Raw genomic sequence first — 16,947 nt, forward strand, 5'->3', positions numbered from 1 at the left:
TTATTGCATTATAGTACTATAGAAATAAGTTCGTATAGGTTTAGCTCACTAGTTCAATATGTAGCATTTAGGAAAAAAAGATTAAAGTTTGAACCTCGACAGAAGTAGACAGATGCTACTTCATTAGGTCGGGGTCTAAAGATTAAACCTTTTAGGAGAAGAAGTAGACAAATGTTACATAATTGTACTTGGCAAAAAAACATACAAAAGAAGGGGAAAAAGAAAGAAAAAATCTCACCCGCCAGATCTTGATCTGGTTTCTTGTCTTGAGAGTTGAATGAATATAGTGATACTATGGAGACAAAACTGTATTTAGTTAGGTAACTTTCCAAATGTTAATATTTACGCACATACGACTATTGGACTTGATTACATTGAATGAATTTGAAGTTGGAAGGTATGTTTGATTGTAGTGCACTACTATATAGACAATTGTTGACAATATTTGGTACAATCCAGATATTAATTAAAGTTTGCAATCCCATACAACTATTAGACTTGGTTACATTGAGGGTCCGTTTGAAAATGAGGAAAATAACTTCTGAAAAATATTTTTAAAAAAATGAGCCAATTTTCAGAAAACATTTTCCTTTCTTGTGTTTGACTACACAATGGAAAACTATCTTTTGATGTTTGATTTATTTTCCAGAAAATAAACAGAATGGTATACTTAAACATTTTAATTGTTATATACCGAAAAATATATTTTTATTGTTTTTTGTAGAATATAACAATTTTTATTTCAAATTCCATGCTACATAAATTTTGGTTGTATTTAATTCTAATGTCTTTGCTCTCAATCTATCTTTCTAGTATTAAAACTATTGTCACAATATGACAATTTGAAACCACAATTACATGTTAGAAACAACATAAAGGAATCAACAAAATCAAGTCTTGAAAATTAAAGTCCACAAAGTCTTAGGATCCAATATAATCAAGTATTAAAGATCCAACATAACCTACCAACTACAAACCATACATACATAAAAATAAGTCTTAAAGATTACAATCCAAGTCTTAACATTCATGTTAACCAACAAAAAAGGCATACATAATTTAATCCGAAAAAGAAATAAATTTCTCAATCCATTTCCTCTTCAAACTTGCATTCTTCGCCTTGAAAATCCTCGTCTGAAACTCATTTGTCATCAAGTATTCAAATGCCTTACATAGGTCATCCTCATGAAAGCCACCACCTATGCTCATCACATCCGCAAACAACCGATTTCAGCAATGCCAGTATTCAAAGATTTAATTGCCGTGGTAATGCTACCAAGTTGAGGGGCAGATAGCCTGACCGTTAGCCTTGAGATACGCGGCGCTCGATCATTATTGACCGTATGGTACACTTACCGGGATATATCCCTATCAGTAGCATTTGGGAGAAAAGATTAAAGTTTGAACATCGACAGAAGTAGCTAGATGCTACTCCCCGTTAGGTCGGGATCTAAAGATTCAACCTTTTAGGAGAAGAATTAGATAAATGTTACATAATTGTACCGGGCAAAAAATCATACAAAAGAAGGGGAAAAAGAAAAGAAAAAAGAAAATCTCACCCGCCGGATCTTGATCTGGTTTCTTATCTTGAGAGTTGAATGAATATAGTGCGAGGGAAGCGAGAAGTGAATTCCGGCGGGTCGGATCGACAGCTCCGACTGAGCAACCGACCACCATGCACCCTCTTTCTAAGAAACTGAAACAACCGTCTTCATCTTCCTCCTTTTTCTCCCCTTCTTCCCTATTTCTCTATATAATCTGCTTCGCCGCTCTCTTTTTAAGCTTCTCTCTGTTCAAGACCGCTCCTTCCTCAGCTCAAAACAACCATAGTACAAACCGGGAAGCATTGTTCTCGCCGTCGTGCAATGTTTCCGATGGCCGGTGGATCTACGATCGGACAATCAAATCTCCTCGTTACGATAATACCTGCAAGGAGATATACAAGGGATGGAATTGCATTGGGGGCAAGAAAAATAATGCGCTCGATATCGTCAAGTGGCGCTGGAAACCCTACGGGTGCGATCTCCCTCAGTTCGATGCTCTGCGATTCCTCGATCGCTTCAGAAACACCAATATTGGTACTTTTTCTCATTTTCGTGCTTGTGTGTTTATGCTAATTTTGGTTTTAATTGCGGATTATTATACAATTATTGCTTTATTTTGATGTTCGTTTCTTAAATTAGTTCTATGATTTGATTACAAAGTGTAAGAGGAAAAAGGAAGCTTCTTTTTCTGTACTTGTTTATGCACAGTTTATGATTTTTGGGAACAATTAGGATTTTGTTATAGAAATTTCTTGATAGGAAGCACATTCAGTTTATTAGGAACATAAAAAGAGAAGCTTTTCTTCTTTTATTCTGAGGATTGGGAACTAGGAGAACTTTTATGAACAAGTAGACCAAGTTATTGATGTATTCTTAACAAAGTTTCCAACTTTGAGTTAATTGCAGGAAGGTTTGACTCTTAGTGCAACTGTGCAAGAAAGCAAGTTACTTTCTGTTTTGATTTCTGAATTGAGGCTCACTCATTTGAAGTGAAAATGTGAAATTGCATATGTAATTATTTGCGAAATAAAGTATACTTTTTATTTTATTATTCAAATCTAACATAAACTGAGTTTCTGGTACACGAATGTTTCTTTTTACTGAAAAAGATTACTCTGCTCTTGTGGCTGTATTATGCCAAATGTGGACCTTATGGATGCTTAACAGTGCAGGATTCGTTGGTGACTCCTTGAATAGGAACATGTTTGTCTCCTTGTTTTGTACTTTGAAAGGAGTGTCTGGTGAAGTGAAGAAGTGGCGTCCTGCTGGAGCTGATCGTGGCTTTACCTTCCTGAAATATAACCTTACCATTGCATATCACCGGACAAATCTTCTGGCTCGTTATGGTAGGTAAGCTAAAAGAACATTTTATTATAACAATTTTTTAAAGATGTGGTGTTTGCAATACTAATTTTTGTTGCCATTCAATGTAAATCTATGTACAAGTTTACCTTGCTATGATGTCCACCAATTTCATGTACTTTGTGGAATCTGATACTTTATAGTTCTGCAGCTGTATAAATTTAGTTTTTTGTATTATCGATTGAGACTGTTTTTCCTTTTCTCTTCATCCATTTTATGATGAACTTTTTTGGTACCATACATCTAAGGAGATCTATAAGAACTGCTAGATGTTAGACTGATACCAGAGGATGATGGCTTCAAAAGAACTTCATGACGTAATTGGTTGTTGTGAATGATTTTGTGTATAGTTTTGTTATTTAATGTAGCATGGTCTTTTTCTTCCAAACCTATAAGATATTCTTCCCATCTATCATTCTTTCCAAAAGGTTGAACCCCAACCCTAAGGGCCCCCCACACCCCGGCCCAACAGAGCATCTGGGAGGATGTAAATCATGGTAACTCAACTGAACATGAACCACAGAGGCTAGACATTTGCTCACTGCGCACAAGGAGCCCCCCTCACTTTGAGAGGTTGCTCCCACACTGCCGCTGGTGAGACTTGATCCCTGGTCATTCTTTCCAACTTTCACCTCTATGACCAGTTGAGCTGCCCATGCGGGCATTTTTCCCATCTATCATGTCTATAGAGATAGTATCATGTCTATTGACTTTGGCAAAAAAACTCAGTGGTACCTAACTGTTTATCATGTTAGTTGGATTTGGTATGCTAAACTCTGTTTGTGTTTGGGTAGGTGGACTGCCAATGTGAATGGTGGAGAGCTAGAATCTCTTGGATATAAGGAGGGTTACAGAGTTGACGTTGATGTACCAGATGGAACGTGGGCAAATGCTCCATTCTTCCATGATATTCTAATCTTTAACACGGGTCACTGGTAACTATTTTTGTGTATAAAATTGTGTCATCAATGTAGAATTCCTTGTTTGGATATGTAGATACAATGTGTGTTGTCCCTCCTGTATACACAAATTTTATTTGCTACTTATTTTCCTTATTATTGTTGTTTTAGGTGGTGGGCTCCTTCAAAATTTGACCCGGTAAAATCACCCATGCTTTTTTTCAAAAATGGCAATCCTGTGATCCCTCCTTTACCTCCTGATGCCGGCCTTGATTTGGTTCTTAAACATATGGTATTGCTCCATTTGTCTTTCTCAGATTTGATTATAATGGATAAAGAACGCACCTTTGAGTAATCTTGCAAGAATGATAGTATTGCTTCATTTTCAGACTACAATTCTTGCTAATGTCCTTCCTAGATATATCTGTTGGTTATGAATTTATAGCGATCCAAAGAGTTTAAACAAACTTTAAAATTGCTGTTTTCTCTTTATCTTATATGATTTATATTGCATTTGTACTTATGCTCCACAAAAAATTCACCGATTTTAGCATCACTCTTTGATAGATATCATATGTGGAGGAAAGAACTCGTCAGAATGCCATTTTATTATTTCGAACGCAGTCACCAAGACATTTCGAGGGTGGTGATTGGGACCAAGGTGGCTCCTGTAAACGCTCTCAGCCTCTGTCACCTCGAGAGGTAACTTCTATATATAATGTTAACGATTATCAGATCCCGATATTACATTTTCTCATGGAACTGCTCATTACTTTTCAGGTGGAGGAACTTTTCTCTATCGGAAACAACGGAACTAATGTGGAGACACGCCTCGTCAACCAACACCTTCACAAGGCCCTAAAAGGCACCAAATTTAGAGTAATGGACATTACTCGCATGAGCGAATTCAGAGCCGACGCCCATCCATCCACCGCAGGTGGGAAAAGGCACGACGATTGCATGCACTGGTGCTTACCGGGAATCACCGATACCTGGAATGACCTGTTCATAGCGTACTTGAACAGCCTAGTCACCTAGACTTCAGGAACCGACACATTCCAGTTCGATCCTTCTGTAGAATCGCCATCCACGGTACATTCTCTGCAAACTTCACATGTTGAGCATATATAATATATATAAACATAAATGTGTAATCCAACTATCAGCTTAGGATTTTAGTTGAGATGGAGCACATGTTTCAATTCACGTTATATCCAGTTATATCCAGTTCTAGGCATGCATCTTCTGCAACATTCACGTTGAAACCGTTATTCTTAAAGTCTAAAGTTGTTTCAGGCAGGCATGTGATGTGCTCTATCAAGAATTACTGCGGAAATTTTTCCGTTGACAGCGTTCAGTGACACTATTGCTTCACGTTCACAACAATCACCTTTTAGACTTTGTTCACTGAGAGTGAGGAAATTTGTAAAAGGTTAATTGCTTTCGATCAATTCAAAAGTATGCTAACATTGACCTTAGTATTTGTAAAGATAGAAAAATACTATTTGAATCGAATATTTATATTCTTATGTGACATGTGAATTATTGATCGTATCACAAGATAATTGAATAATGTCATGTTAGATATTAAAAAAAATAAAAATAAAAAAATCCTCCAACTATATGTCAAAATGTAATTAGACCTTGATATAAAAGAAAAGGCTTCAATTAAACCCTTAAATTGATTAAAATTTTGCAATTAACATATGTAACAAGTTATTTATATGTCAAAATGTAATTAGATTCTCGAACTAAAAAAAAATGTTTCAATTAAAACCTTAAATTGATTAAAATTGTGCAATTAATGTATTTAGCAGGTTACTAACAAGTAACCAGTTAATTTTGATTGCATGACATCCTATGTGGCATCCCAATACAAATAAACTAAAAATAAAAGATAAAATTTATTTTTGGGAAAATGGCACTTCTTCCCCCTAAGTTATATACTTATAGCACTTTCTCCCCTTGAATTATTCAAGTGGCTGTTTTTTCCCCTGAAATGTTAAATTGACATATTTACCCTTAAAATAAATATTTAAAATAAATATTTCATTTATTTTCCTTCTCCAACAAATTATGACAATAATTTGGTTCAAACCAAACAAACACTATAGCAACCAAATCGAAATATTCCAATTACAATTTAGAATCGAAACTCGATATTTAGAGTTTATTAAAATCGCGAACCGGAACGGACGATTCATGTACCGAACTGAAAAAATAAAATACATTTATTGTTGAATTTAGACTATTTAAAATAAAAAATAAAATTTTAAAATAAAGACGGTTCAAAATCGCGAACCGGATCCATAACCGCCGATTCACGGTTCAAGATCCATTTTTTTATTCATAATTTTAATAAATTGAAATCCAAATATTAGGTTCTAGATCTGAATCATAACCGGAAACTTTTAATTCAATTGCTATAGTGTCCGGTTCAGTTTGATCTGAACCGTGGTCATCCCTACGTATACGCGATAATTTGTTGGAGAAGTAAAATAAATAAAATGTTTACTTTAAGGGTATAAATGTCAATTTAATATATCAGGGGGAAAAACCACCACTTTTAGAATAATTGAGGGGGCTAATGTGCTTACCTAAATAATTGAGGGGGAAAAATGACTATAAGTATATAACTCAGGGGGAAAAAGTGCCATTTTCCCTTTATTTTTTTTTTTTTTTAAAAATAGAAAGTCATCCTATGTGGCATCCCAATACAAATAAACTAAAAATAAAAGATAAAATTTATTTTTTTTTAAAAAATAGAAAGTTGTTGGCTTCTCCGTAAGTTTAGACTGTAGAACGGAGAAGACGAGAAGTTATGACTACTCCGGTCAAATCGGACGGAAAAGACCGGTGGTTTCTCCATCTAGATCGGAAGGAGAAATCCGCAAGCTACTTCGTTCATGTCGAATTGGACGGCTATGTCATGTTCGACATGGACGAAGAAGCCAAGGCAGTTGCGGCAGTCAAATATAATTATTTTGATTTATTATTTATTAATTTTTTAAAATATTAATCTATGTGGCATCTTACGTGGCATTCATGTGACATGTGACTTGAAGGTAATATGTTATTATAGGTCAAATATGTGTAACATTTTCTTTGCGAATAAAATGCTACTCCCATGAATGGTCAACTTGTGAGCACCAAATATTAGACTTAGTATTCGTGTCTACAGAATTTATGGATTGATTAGTGCAGTTTAGGCTCGTGTTCTAGAACCTAGATTTTCGATTCTAGTGTTTTACTTGTGTGATACACCCAAAAAAAAAAAAAAAAAAAAAAAAAAAAAAAAAAAACATGAATTTGAATGACAAAATTGAAAAACAAAAGCAAAAGAGTTTTTTTTTTTTTTTTTTAAACACTAGTATTTTCATCCGTGCGATGCACGGAATGGATTTGTTATAATATATTAAAAATATTTGGATTGATATATAATTATTTAAATTAGAACATCAAATATTATATAGTGCAATTGAAGATATGATTTGGATTATTTATGTGTTTTGATGTTATCATTGTTTGAATTTGAGCAAATAATTGCTCAAATTAATAGCGAATGTGGAGATGTACGTATGCGTTGCTGTAACTTTGGAGATTTTATTTATCATTATTTAGTATTTTTTTTTATAAATTAGACAAATGTGTTCGTTCTCTAGCAACTCAGTTATAAGAATGAATTGCTATTTTAATTCATTTGTATGGAATATATATATATATATATTTTGTCTAGATATATAGCAATTTTGTCATTTAAAAAATATAATATCCCTGATTGTATTTACACATTATTGAAACCTCTTTGTAGACGACATTGGTAGTAACAACGCAATCCTGTCCATCATCGTATAGAGCTAATACCTTCAGTTCATCAGGATAGGTGACTCGGGTGAAAATATATAATGGTAGAGTATTAGTCAATTAGCGATCCTTTTATATTTTCAGTCAATTAGTAATATCAAATTCATTTCAGCAAATTATTCTTTTATATTTTTAGTCAAAAATTAGAATATCATATGCAGTGATAGTTTTACCTAATTTTTGTTCCATTTTTAATTGATGATGTATAATATTATTATTGAAATATTTCTGTTCCATTTTTAATTTATCTTTAATATTGTTTAAAATACGCATTTACTATTTATGATGTAGAATTATTATTGAAATGTTTCCATCAAATTTTAGTTTCCGTTTCATTTTTAATTAAAATGCAATGATCTAACCATTTATTTTTTTTTCATATTAATCAATTATGGATTATTTTTTATTTGTCAACTATTAGTATTCATTTCTTTTTATATTTTCAGTCAATTTGTAATGTCATATTCATTTTCAACCAATTATTCTTTCTTTTTTCAATCAATTAGTCAATTAGCCATTAGAAGATCAGATGGAGTGATATTTTTACTCAATTTTTGTTCCATTTTTAATTGATGATGTAGAATATTATTATTGAAATATTTCCGTTTCATTTTTAATTTTTGTTGCATTTTTAATTTACCTTTACTATTGTTTAAAGGAATAAGGTTCAAATTGTCCACTGAACGTAACCTGAAAATGCAATTAGGCCACTGAACGAAAAAAAAAAATGCAATTAGGCCACTGAACACTCCAAAAACGTGCAATTAGGCCACTGAACTCTCTAAACGTATGCAATTTCACCGGATAGCAGGTTACCATCAATTTTAGCAGGTTACCTGCTTACGTGGCAGCTGAGTTGGCATTTTTAATAATTTTTAAATAATTTTTAATAATTAATTTTAATAATAAATTTTATAAAAAAATTGAAAAAAATAAATAAAAAATAAAATAAAGTCGTTTTTATTTTTTTAAAAAAATTTTAAATAAAAATTTATTAAAAAATATTTAAAATTTATTAAAAATGACAACTCAGCTGCCACGTAAGCAAATAACTTGCTAAAATTGAGGGTAACCTGCTGTCAGGTGAAATTGCACATTTTTGGAGTATTCAGTGGCCTAATTGCACTTTTTTTTTTTTCGTTCAGTGGCCTAATTGCATTTTCAGGTTACGTTCAGTGGCCAATTTGAACCTTATTCCTTGTTTAAAATATGCCTTTACTATTGATTATGTAGAATATTATTATTTAAATATTTCATTTTCATTTTTAATTTACTTTTACTTGTAGAATATTATTATTAAAATATTTTATTTCCATTTCATTGTTTAAAATTGTGAAAGATTTATGACATAATTGTGATTTGATGTATTATACTGTATAATATTATTATAAAAAATAAAATGCAACAATATGATCATTTCTTTTTTCCATTTTAGTCAATTATGGATCATTTTTATTTGGGAAAATGGCACTTTTTTCCCTGTGTTATATGCTTATAGCACTTTTTTCCCCTGAGTTATTCATGCATTCACATTTGCCCCCTCAATTATTATAGAAGTGGCGATTTTTCCCCCTGATAATATTAAATGGACATTTCTACCCTTAAAACAAATATTTTTATTTATTTTTCTTCTTCACCAAATTATTGCTTATACGTAGGGATGACCACGGTTCGGTTCGAACTGAACCAAACACTATAGCAATCAAATTAAAAAATTTCGGTTATGATTCATAACATAACCCAATATTTGGGTTTCCGTTTATTAAAATCGTGAACTGGAAAAAAAATGAATCCTGAACCGTGAACCGGAGGTTCAAATCGGAACAACTACTAGCAATAGCTTAAATTAGAATTATAATATTTGTAAATAGTGTATGTTTTTTTTCCGCATTTATATTGACTCTCACATATAAGTATATATAATCGCGATTTGAGTTTTATTTTGAACCGTCGGTTCACGATTTTGGATCCAATTTGAACGGTTGGTTCAAACTTTCTTTTAAAATTTTATTTTTTTATTTTTAAAATAGTCTAAATTTAACACTTAATGTATTTTATTTTTTTCAAATCGTGGTTATAATTTGTTGGAGAAGAAAAATAAATGAAATATTTATTTTAAGGGTAAATATGTCCATTTAATATATCAGGGGAGAAAACTGCCACTTAAATAATTTATGGGGAAAAAGTGCTATAAGTATATAACAAAGGGGGAAAAAGTGTCATTTTCCCTTTTTATTTTCAGTCAATTATTAATATTCATTTCCTTTTTCAATTAACCTAACTTCAGTTCCTTTTTTTCATTTTAAATTTTCAGTGAATTATTAATATTCATTTATTTTTTCAATTTAACTAATTTCCATTCCATTTTTAATTGATGATGTAGAATATTATTGTGAAATATTTATGTTCCTTTTTTTCATTCTTTTTTTAATTTACCTTTAATACTTACTATTGTTTGTGCAGGAAATCAAGGTAAGTAAATTGAATTTTGTTTTTAATTATAGTATAAATAAATAAATAAATAAATAAATATATATATATATATATATATATATATATATATATATATATATATATATATATGAATTGGTTATATAGGGTATTATGTTAGTATATGAGAGCATTGAATATGGAAACAATATTACCAAGATTTTAGTTAATTTCTATTGTACATTTGCTTACAAAATAAGTTGTATTAAACTAGTTGGTGATAAACATTCAAAAATTCTACACTGTAATACCATACATAATATTACTAATTATGCTATTATGTTATTACCTAATTAATTAATGTCTTTTCTACACGGTATTATAAATACGTAAAAAAAAATACGGAGAATTTGTAAACAATAATGTTACCAAAAATATTATTATATTATAGAATATAACTAAAATGTCTTTTCTATATGGTATTATGTTATTACGTTAATACATGAATATGCAAACAATATTATCAAGATTTTAGTTAATATTAATTTTACATTTACTTACAAAATAAGCTTTATTAAATTATTAATTTGTGAAAATACAGCTACGCATGAAAGATGAATTCAATCTAAAAATAACAGTTTATATTTCTGTATGTGCACATGCACACATGTTGAAGGCTCAAAAGAATCTTTCAGAATTGTAAATTTTTTTTACTAAAAATAAGTACAATTTCAACTAATATATACTTACCAATAATATTAATTCCTATTTTATACTATATTATAATTCCATTTACTATTATATGTGAAGCATTTATTTTTTTAAGTTATACGAAAGAAACTGTGATTACAAAGAGAAAAATTGTAGTGAGGGGTTCTTAATTGTTTTCACCACTTCAAGGATGATAAGTTTTGTTCATATGAAGATGATATATAGTACTAATGTAGGTTGATTATTTATAATATATCTGGAAGTAAAATTTGAGCTCTAAGATCATATAGGGCACTCTTTGATCCTAAATCAATAAATAATTAGTTATAAACACATTTAGCAGTACCAATCTTATTACTAATACTCTCTATATATCTGCAGTATTGAATCTTTAATGTGAGATAAGAAAGAAATAATCAGTTAAATGATGCTTTTATTGGGATGCACTGAGACTATTACAATGCTCCATCACTTTGCAAATATCTACAACTTTGGCATTATTTTATACTTTAGATTATACTTTGCTTATCCTTTGGATTTTAATGTATTATTTTAAGCTAATTTATTTATTAACATTAAAAAAAAATACATTTTAAAGTGTGACAATTTATACTAATAAATCATTTTAAAAAGTGGCAAAAGATGATTAGAAAATTTGATGCCACTACATCAATTTTTTTTTTTAAAATTGTTTTATTGCTACTGTTTACCTCAATCATCTCATAAATTTCAATAATATTTCTTAGAGGGGTCTAATCAACACATAAACTGAAAACAAAAAATGACAATCATAAACAAAATATGTACAAAAATAAATGATAAAAACATTATGATTATGATAATGATTAAGACATAATAAATTTACCGTTCTAGAAAATCATAAAACTCTGGAAATCCTGATTGAAAAGGAGCTGTGTATCAAGAGTTACATATCTTGACATAAGTGGCTAATCAAAAAGAACATTCATTACTTGTCCTTATTCAAACACTTCCAAATATAAAGAAAAATTAAAACACTTGTGTTTAGATTAACTCTTCGTATCATTCTTAACTCTACACAATTTCATAAGAACAACCATAGGATTTGCAAGGCCAAAATTAACAAAAAAAAAAAAAAAAAAAAAAAAAAAAAAAAGGTTTCAACTCTTGATATATGTTGATCTCACACTGTAGCCTTCAATTAATTGTCCCTATAAACAAATAAACTACTTAATAAAAAATACATATACAAAATACAATAAAAATAAAAAAAAAAATTAGATAATTTACTTTGTATCCACGTACAATTAGAAAATCAATAAGTTAAGAAGGCTTCCCTGCAACGATTTTATCAAATGGGGAGTATATCTCAACGACCCTACCAATAACGTCAAACATGTTAATAAAAAAAAAATTCAAATGTACATTAAAATTGTAAATAAAACTTACCAACAAAATGTTTATCATCTACAGACTTCAAAGATGAAAATGATTTCAATAAATAAATTTGTCTAGGAAAGTTGTCATTTTTTTATTCTTTAACCAAAGTAGCATAGTTGAATTACAACATAAAATAATGAGTGCATATTTTGTAAATATATAGAAATTACTTATGACCATAAAATTTTTAATGGCATAAAATTTTCATTCTTTGAAAAGGTTACAGTACTTACAAACATGCTCCCTTGGTATTTGAGTATGAAGTTCCCTACAATGGAGTAAAAAAAGAAAAGTGTTATTTTGCAATTTATTTTTGCAGTATAGGAATCAACTTTGTAATGCATATTTTTCCCAATTTCATATACAGCACGAGTTCTAGAAAAAAAAAAAAGCAAAATAAAAAAAAATACCATTTGATCGTGAAATATGCACTCTCTAGATTTTATGAAATCACTCTCCTTTCTCTATAGGACTTCATATGGGTGCACACCAATCACCATCTAATAGCTCTGAAAATCTTCAACGGAGAAATATCATGGGTAAGGATAAACATTGGAGTCGTAGAAAAAAAAAAACAAAATTGAAAAAAGAATACCTCTTGATCGTGAAACATGTACTCTCTAGATTTTATGGAATCACTCCACTTTCTCTATGGGACTTCATATAGGTGCGCACCAATTGCAGTCTAATAGCTCTGCAAGTCTTCAATGGAGAAATATTCTGACAAAGATAAACATTAGAGCCGTAACAGTTGTATGTTAGTATACATATCTATATCTCTATATATAATTACTCAATATAAATAAATGAATAAATGAATATAAGAAAAAAATATTACCAATTAATAGATTTACCAATTAGGTTAATACGTAAATATGGAAACAATATTATCAATTAATAGATTTTAATTAATTTCTATTTTACATTTGGTTACCAAATAAGTTTTACTACAAAAGTTTGGGCGGGAAAATGAAATAGGAGGATTTTACTTTTATATATATAATAATATATAATATACTAGTATTTGCGCCCCTGCGATGCACGGAATGTATTTGTTAAAATATTTTAAGAATATTTAGATCGATATATACTTATATAAATTATTACATCGAATATTATATAATGCAATTGATGAATTGAGTTGGATCGATTTTATTTTCTAATGTTATCATTGCATGAATTCGATCAAATAATTGCCCAATTAATAGTCACTGTGTAGATGTACGCATCCAGTGCTGAAATTTTAGATATTTTAAATATGGAATAAGGTTCAAATTGGCAACTGAACGTAACCTGAAAATACAATTAGGCCACTGAACAAAAAAAAAAAGTACAATTAGGCCACTGAACACTCCAAATGCATGCAATTTCACCTGATAGCAGATTACAATCAATTTTAGCATGTTACTTGCTTACGTGGCAGCTGAGTTAATATTTTTAATAATTTTTAAATATTTTTAAATAAATTTTTATAATAATTTTTTAAAAAAAAAATTAAAAAAAACGACGGGGTTTATTTTTATTATTTTTATTTTTTCAATTTTTTTTAAAAATTTATTATTAAAATTTATTAAAAATGTCAGCTCAGCCGCTACGTAAGCAAGTAACCTGCTAAAATTGTGGTAACCTGCTATCCGGTGAAATTGCATATATTTGGAGTTTTCAGTGGCCTGATTGCACGTTTTTGGAGTGTTCAGTGGTCTAATTGCATTTTTTTGTTCAGTGGTCTAATTGCATTTTCAGGTTATGTTCAGTGGCCAATTTGAACCTTATTCTTTTAAATTTCAGTGTTGAGTGAATTATATATGGGGATCATATTTAATTTTGAGTGAATTATTAATATTCATTACATTTTGTAATTGGTCTAATTTGTTTTCCATCTTTAAACAAAGTCTTCCTTACACATTCTATACATAATTATACATCTTTATATATACGTATTGCAATGAGGTCGCATAATTTTGGATAAAGATGTGCTACAAAATCAGTAATAATTATTTTCTTTCGAATCATTCATACGTATTGCAAGAACATTATATTAACATCTTTAATTACACAATTTTCCTTATAAATTGTGGATACTAAATAATTCTATTCAATTTTCCATTTGTAAATATATATCTTTACATAACTATATTTCCAGTAACATATATATACTTTTTTTAAAAAAATTTGCAGTAACTTTACATTCTATAAAATATATAACCGAGATTAATATTTTTTTTTATCTCGACTAAACTTTTTTTTTTTACATGCTCAGTTAAACCTTATAATTACACAATTCTTATATTCTTAGTATAAAATAACATTTGATGTAAAAATTATTAATTTCCATATTGATTAATATTCTTTCCATCTCGGCAAAATCTTATATTTCCATCTCGTATTGCAAAACATTTTCCATCTTTAATTATAAAATTTTCCTTATAAATTGTGGATACTAAATGATTCTATTCCATTTTCCATTTTTAAATATATATCTTTACATAACTATATTTCAGTAACATATATATACAAATTTTTTTTTTATATTAGTCACTTTATGTTTTATAAAATATATAAATGAGATTAATATTCTTTTTATATACTGAGTCAGTTTGGAATCATTTTTCATTTCAGTCAATTATTAATAGTCATTTTCTATTTCAATTGGCCTAAATTTCATGTCATTTTTATTCTCAGTCAATTATTCCTTTTTAATACATATTAATTAATTAGTTAATTATTAATAACCCTTTTTTTTTTAATATTTTCACTGACTTTACATTTTATAAAATATAAAATATATAACCGAGATTAATATTTCTTTCCATCTCGGTTAAACGTTGAGATGCAAACTTCATTTTACATTTTTATTAATACATTTTATACCAGTAATTTTTATATTTTTATTAACTTATTAATATTCATTTCTTTTTCCAATTGGCATAATTTCCATAAAAAAAAAATTATATTTCCAGTAATTTAATAATATTCAAGTATTAATACTCATGTCATTTGTATTTTTTAATCAAGTATTAATCTTCATTTCATTTTGTGCATTTGAGTCAGTTTTGAAGCATTTTTAATTTTCAGTCAATTATTAATTATCATTTCCTATTTCAATAGGCCTAAATTCTGTGCCGTTTTTATTCTCAGTTAATAATTATTTTTGTAATATTCTTTTAAATACTATAATTTCACATATGAACATGGTGTGGATAAACGAATAAAACAAATGAATATTCAAAAGAATGTAAACTATTAAATCTTTCAATTTAAACAAAAGACAGAAATTTAAAATTTTAAATATAAAATCTATATGCTTATTCGTTTTATTGGATATGTTTATTACCAATTAACTATATTACCAATTAAATTATAAAATACCATACACATTCTTACCAATTATGCTTGACGGTAATAACGTTACCGGTAAACAATAATATAATAATGCTAAAAGAGGGTAACAATAGTTGTATTGCTTCTTCTCTCAGTATAGAAAGTACCGTCCTGCTCAGCTGAGGGAAGTTCTATTTATGCTAGGTCCTAACGGTAACAACATGAAGAGACATCCTTGGGGAGCTGAGCTAACGGCAGGAATATGAAGAGTCATGAATGAGGCGTTGAGGCTTTAACTCTCTCTCATCAATGGTGGCATCAATGGTGGCTTCAATGACATTAGATGTGACACCTGTTGGAATTCTAACCGTTGGAGCATCCATGCGGTGTCGGGTCAACTATGGTGCCGGGTCAGATGCACACTTATGATCCGGGTCGGGTGCTAGCCCTATTATCCTGTCACCAGTCCCCCCTACTCCTGAGTCTACGAATGTGTTTGAGTTGACTTGGGAGTAAGGCTGAATCAATCGTGATACTGTGCCATCCTGATTGAGTTAGGATATGCGATTTTGTTTTCCATATCCCTTCCTGCCTAAGCAATTTGAGCACCTTTCTATCAGCTCTTGTCACCATCCGTCGGTTTCTGCGGTTTAACATTACCATTTTTTTTTTTCGGCGTGGGCCGGCTTCGGGTTGGGGCGCCGCCTCAGCCTGGCTGAGGCGGGTGCCTCGCCTTGTGGCCGAGGCACTGCGCTTCGACCACGGCCGAGAGGCGCACTTGGCCGAGGCGTGCGCCCCGGCCATGTGGATGAGGCATCGCCTCGGCCGAGCCGTGCACCTCGACCCTTTTTTTTTTTTTTTTTTGAGTGGCCGAGGCGTCGCCTAGACCAGGAGGCCGAGGCGTGAGCCCCGGCCATGTGGCTGAGGCGTCGCCTCGGCCACTTGGCCGAAGCGTGCGCCTCGACCCTTTTTTTTTTTTCTTTTTTTTTTTTTTTTTGAGTGGCCGAGGCGTCGCCACGACCAGGAGGCCGAGGCGTGCGCCCCGGGCGTGCGCCTCGGCCTTGGGCTGAGGCGCGGCCTCAGCCATCTAGCCGAGGCGTGTGCCCCGGCCATGTGGCTGAGGCGTCGCCTCGGCCACTTGGCCGTGGCGTGCGACTCGAACCTTTTTTTTTTTTTTTCGAGTGGCCGAGACGTCGCCTCGACCAGGAGGCCGAGGCGTGCGACTCGGCCTTGGGCTGAGGCGCTGCCTCGGTCATCTGGCCGAGGCGTGCACCTCGACCTTGGGCTGAGGCGCGGCCTCAGCCATCTGGCCGTGGCGTGAGCCCCGACCATGTGGCTGAGGCGTTGACTCGGCCACTTGGCCGCGGCGTGCGCCTCGACCCCTTTTTGTTTTTTTT

At 31.3% G+C, this 16,947-nt stretch overlaps 1 protein-coding gene across 2 annotated transcripts; it reads left to right on the forward strand.

Annotated features, from left to right (window-relative positions):
• Positions 1 to 1,548: 1,548 nt before the first annotated feature.
• On the forward strand, positions 1,549 to 5,354 carry LOC109168360 (protein trichome birefringence-like 13). 2 transcript variants are annotated; one of them, XM_019317376.1, is made up of 7 exons: positions 1,549 to 2,078; positions 2,717 to 2,894; positions 3,701 to 3,841; positions 3,977 to 4,097; positions 4,373 to 4,507; positions 4,586 to 4,919; positions 5,023 to 5,354. In XM_019317376.1, exons 1-6 carry the CDS (start codon positions 1,676 to 1,678, stop codon positions 4,841 to 4,843), a joined length of 1,236 nt encoding a protein of 411 aa, XP_019172921.1. In that variant the 5' UTR covers positions 1,549 to 1,675; the 3' UTR covers positions 4,844 to 4,919; positions 5,023 to 5,354. The 2 variants fall into 2 exon arrangements, with proteins under 2 accessions (XP_019172921.1, XP_019172926.1); XM_019317381.1 differs by having other exon boundaries at positions 4,586 to 4,897; positions 5,102 to 5,354.
• The last annotated feature ends 11,593 nt before the right edge of the window (positions 5,355 to 16,947 follow it).

The sequence above is a fragment of the Ipomoea nil genome, unplaced genomic scaffold (genome assembly GCF_001879475.1).
Source record: "Ipomoea nil cultivar Tokyo-kokei standard unplaced genomic scaffold, Asagao_1.1 scaffold0317, whole genome shotgun sequence".
NCBI classification, from domain to species: domain Eukaryota; kingdom Viridiplantae; phylum Streptophyta; class Magnoliopsida; order Solanales; family Convolvulaceae; genus Ipomoea; species Ipomoea nil.

What these genes read in the sequence shown, in the direction of transcription:
- LOC109168360 (XM_019317376.1), top strand. Translation starts at nt 1,676, where the DNA reads ATGCACCCTCTTTCTAAGAAACTGAAACAACCGTCTTCATCTTCCTCC. An exon ending in CTTCTGGCTCGTTATGGTAG is followed by an intron (nt 2,895 to 3,700) that starts GTAAGCTAAAAG and finishes GTGTTTGGGTAG; the next exon opens with GTGGACTGCCAATGTGAATG. An exon ending in ATCTTTAACACGGGTCACTG is followed by an intron (nt 3,842 to 3,976) that starts GTAACTATTTTT and finishes TTGTTGTTTTAG; the next exon opens with GTGGTGGGCTCCTTCAAAAT.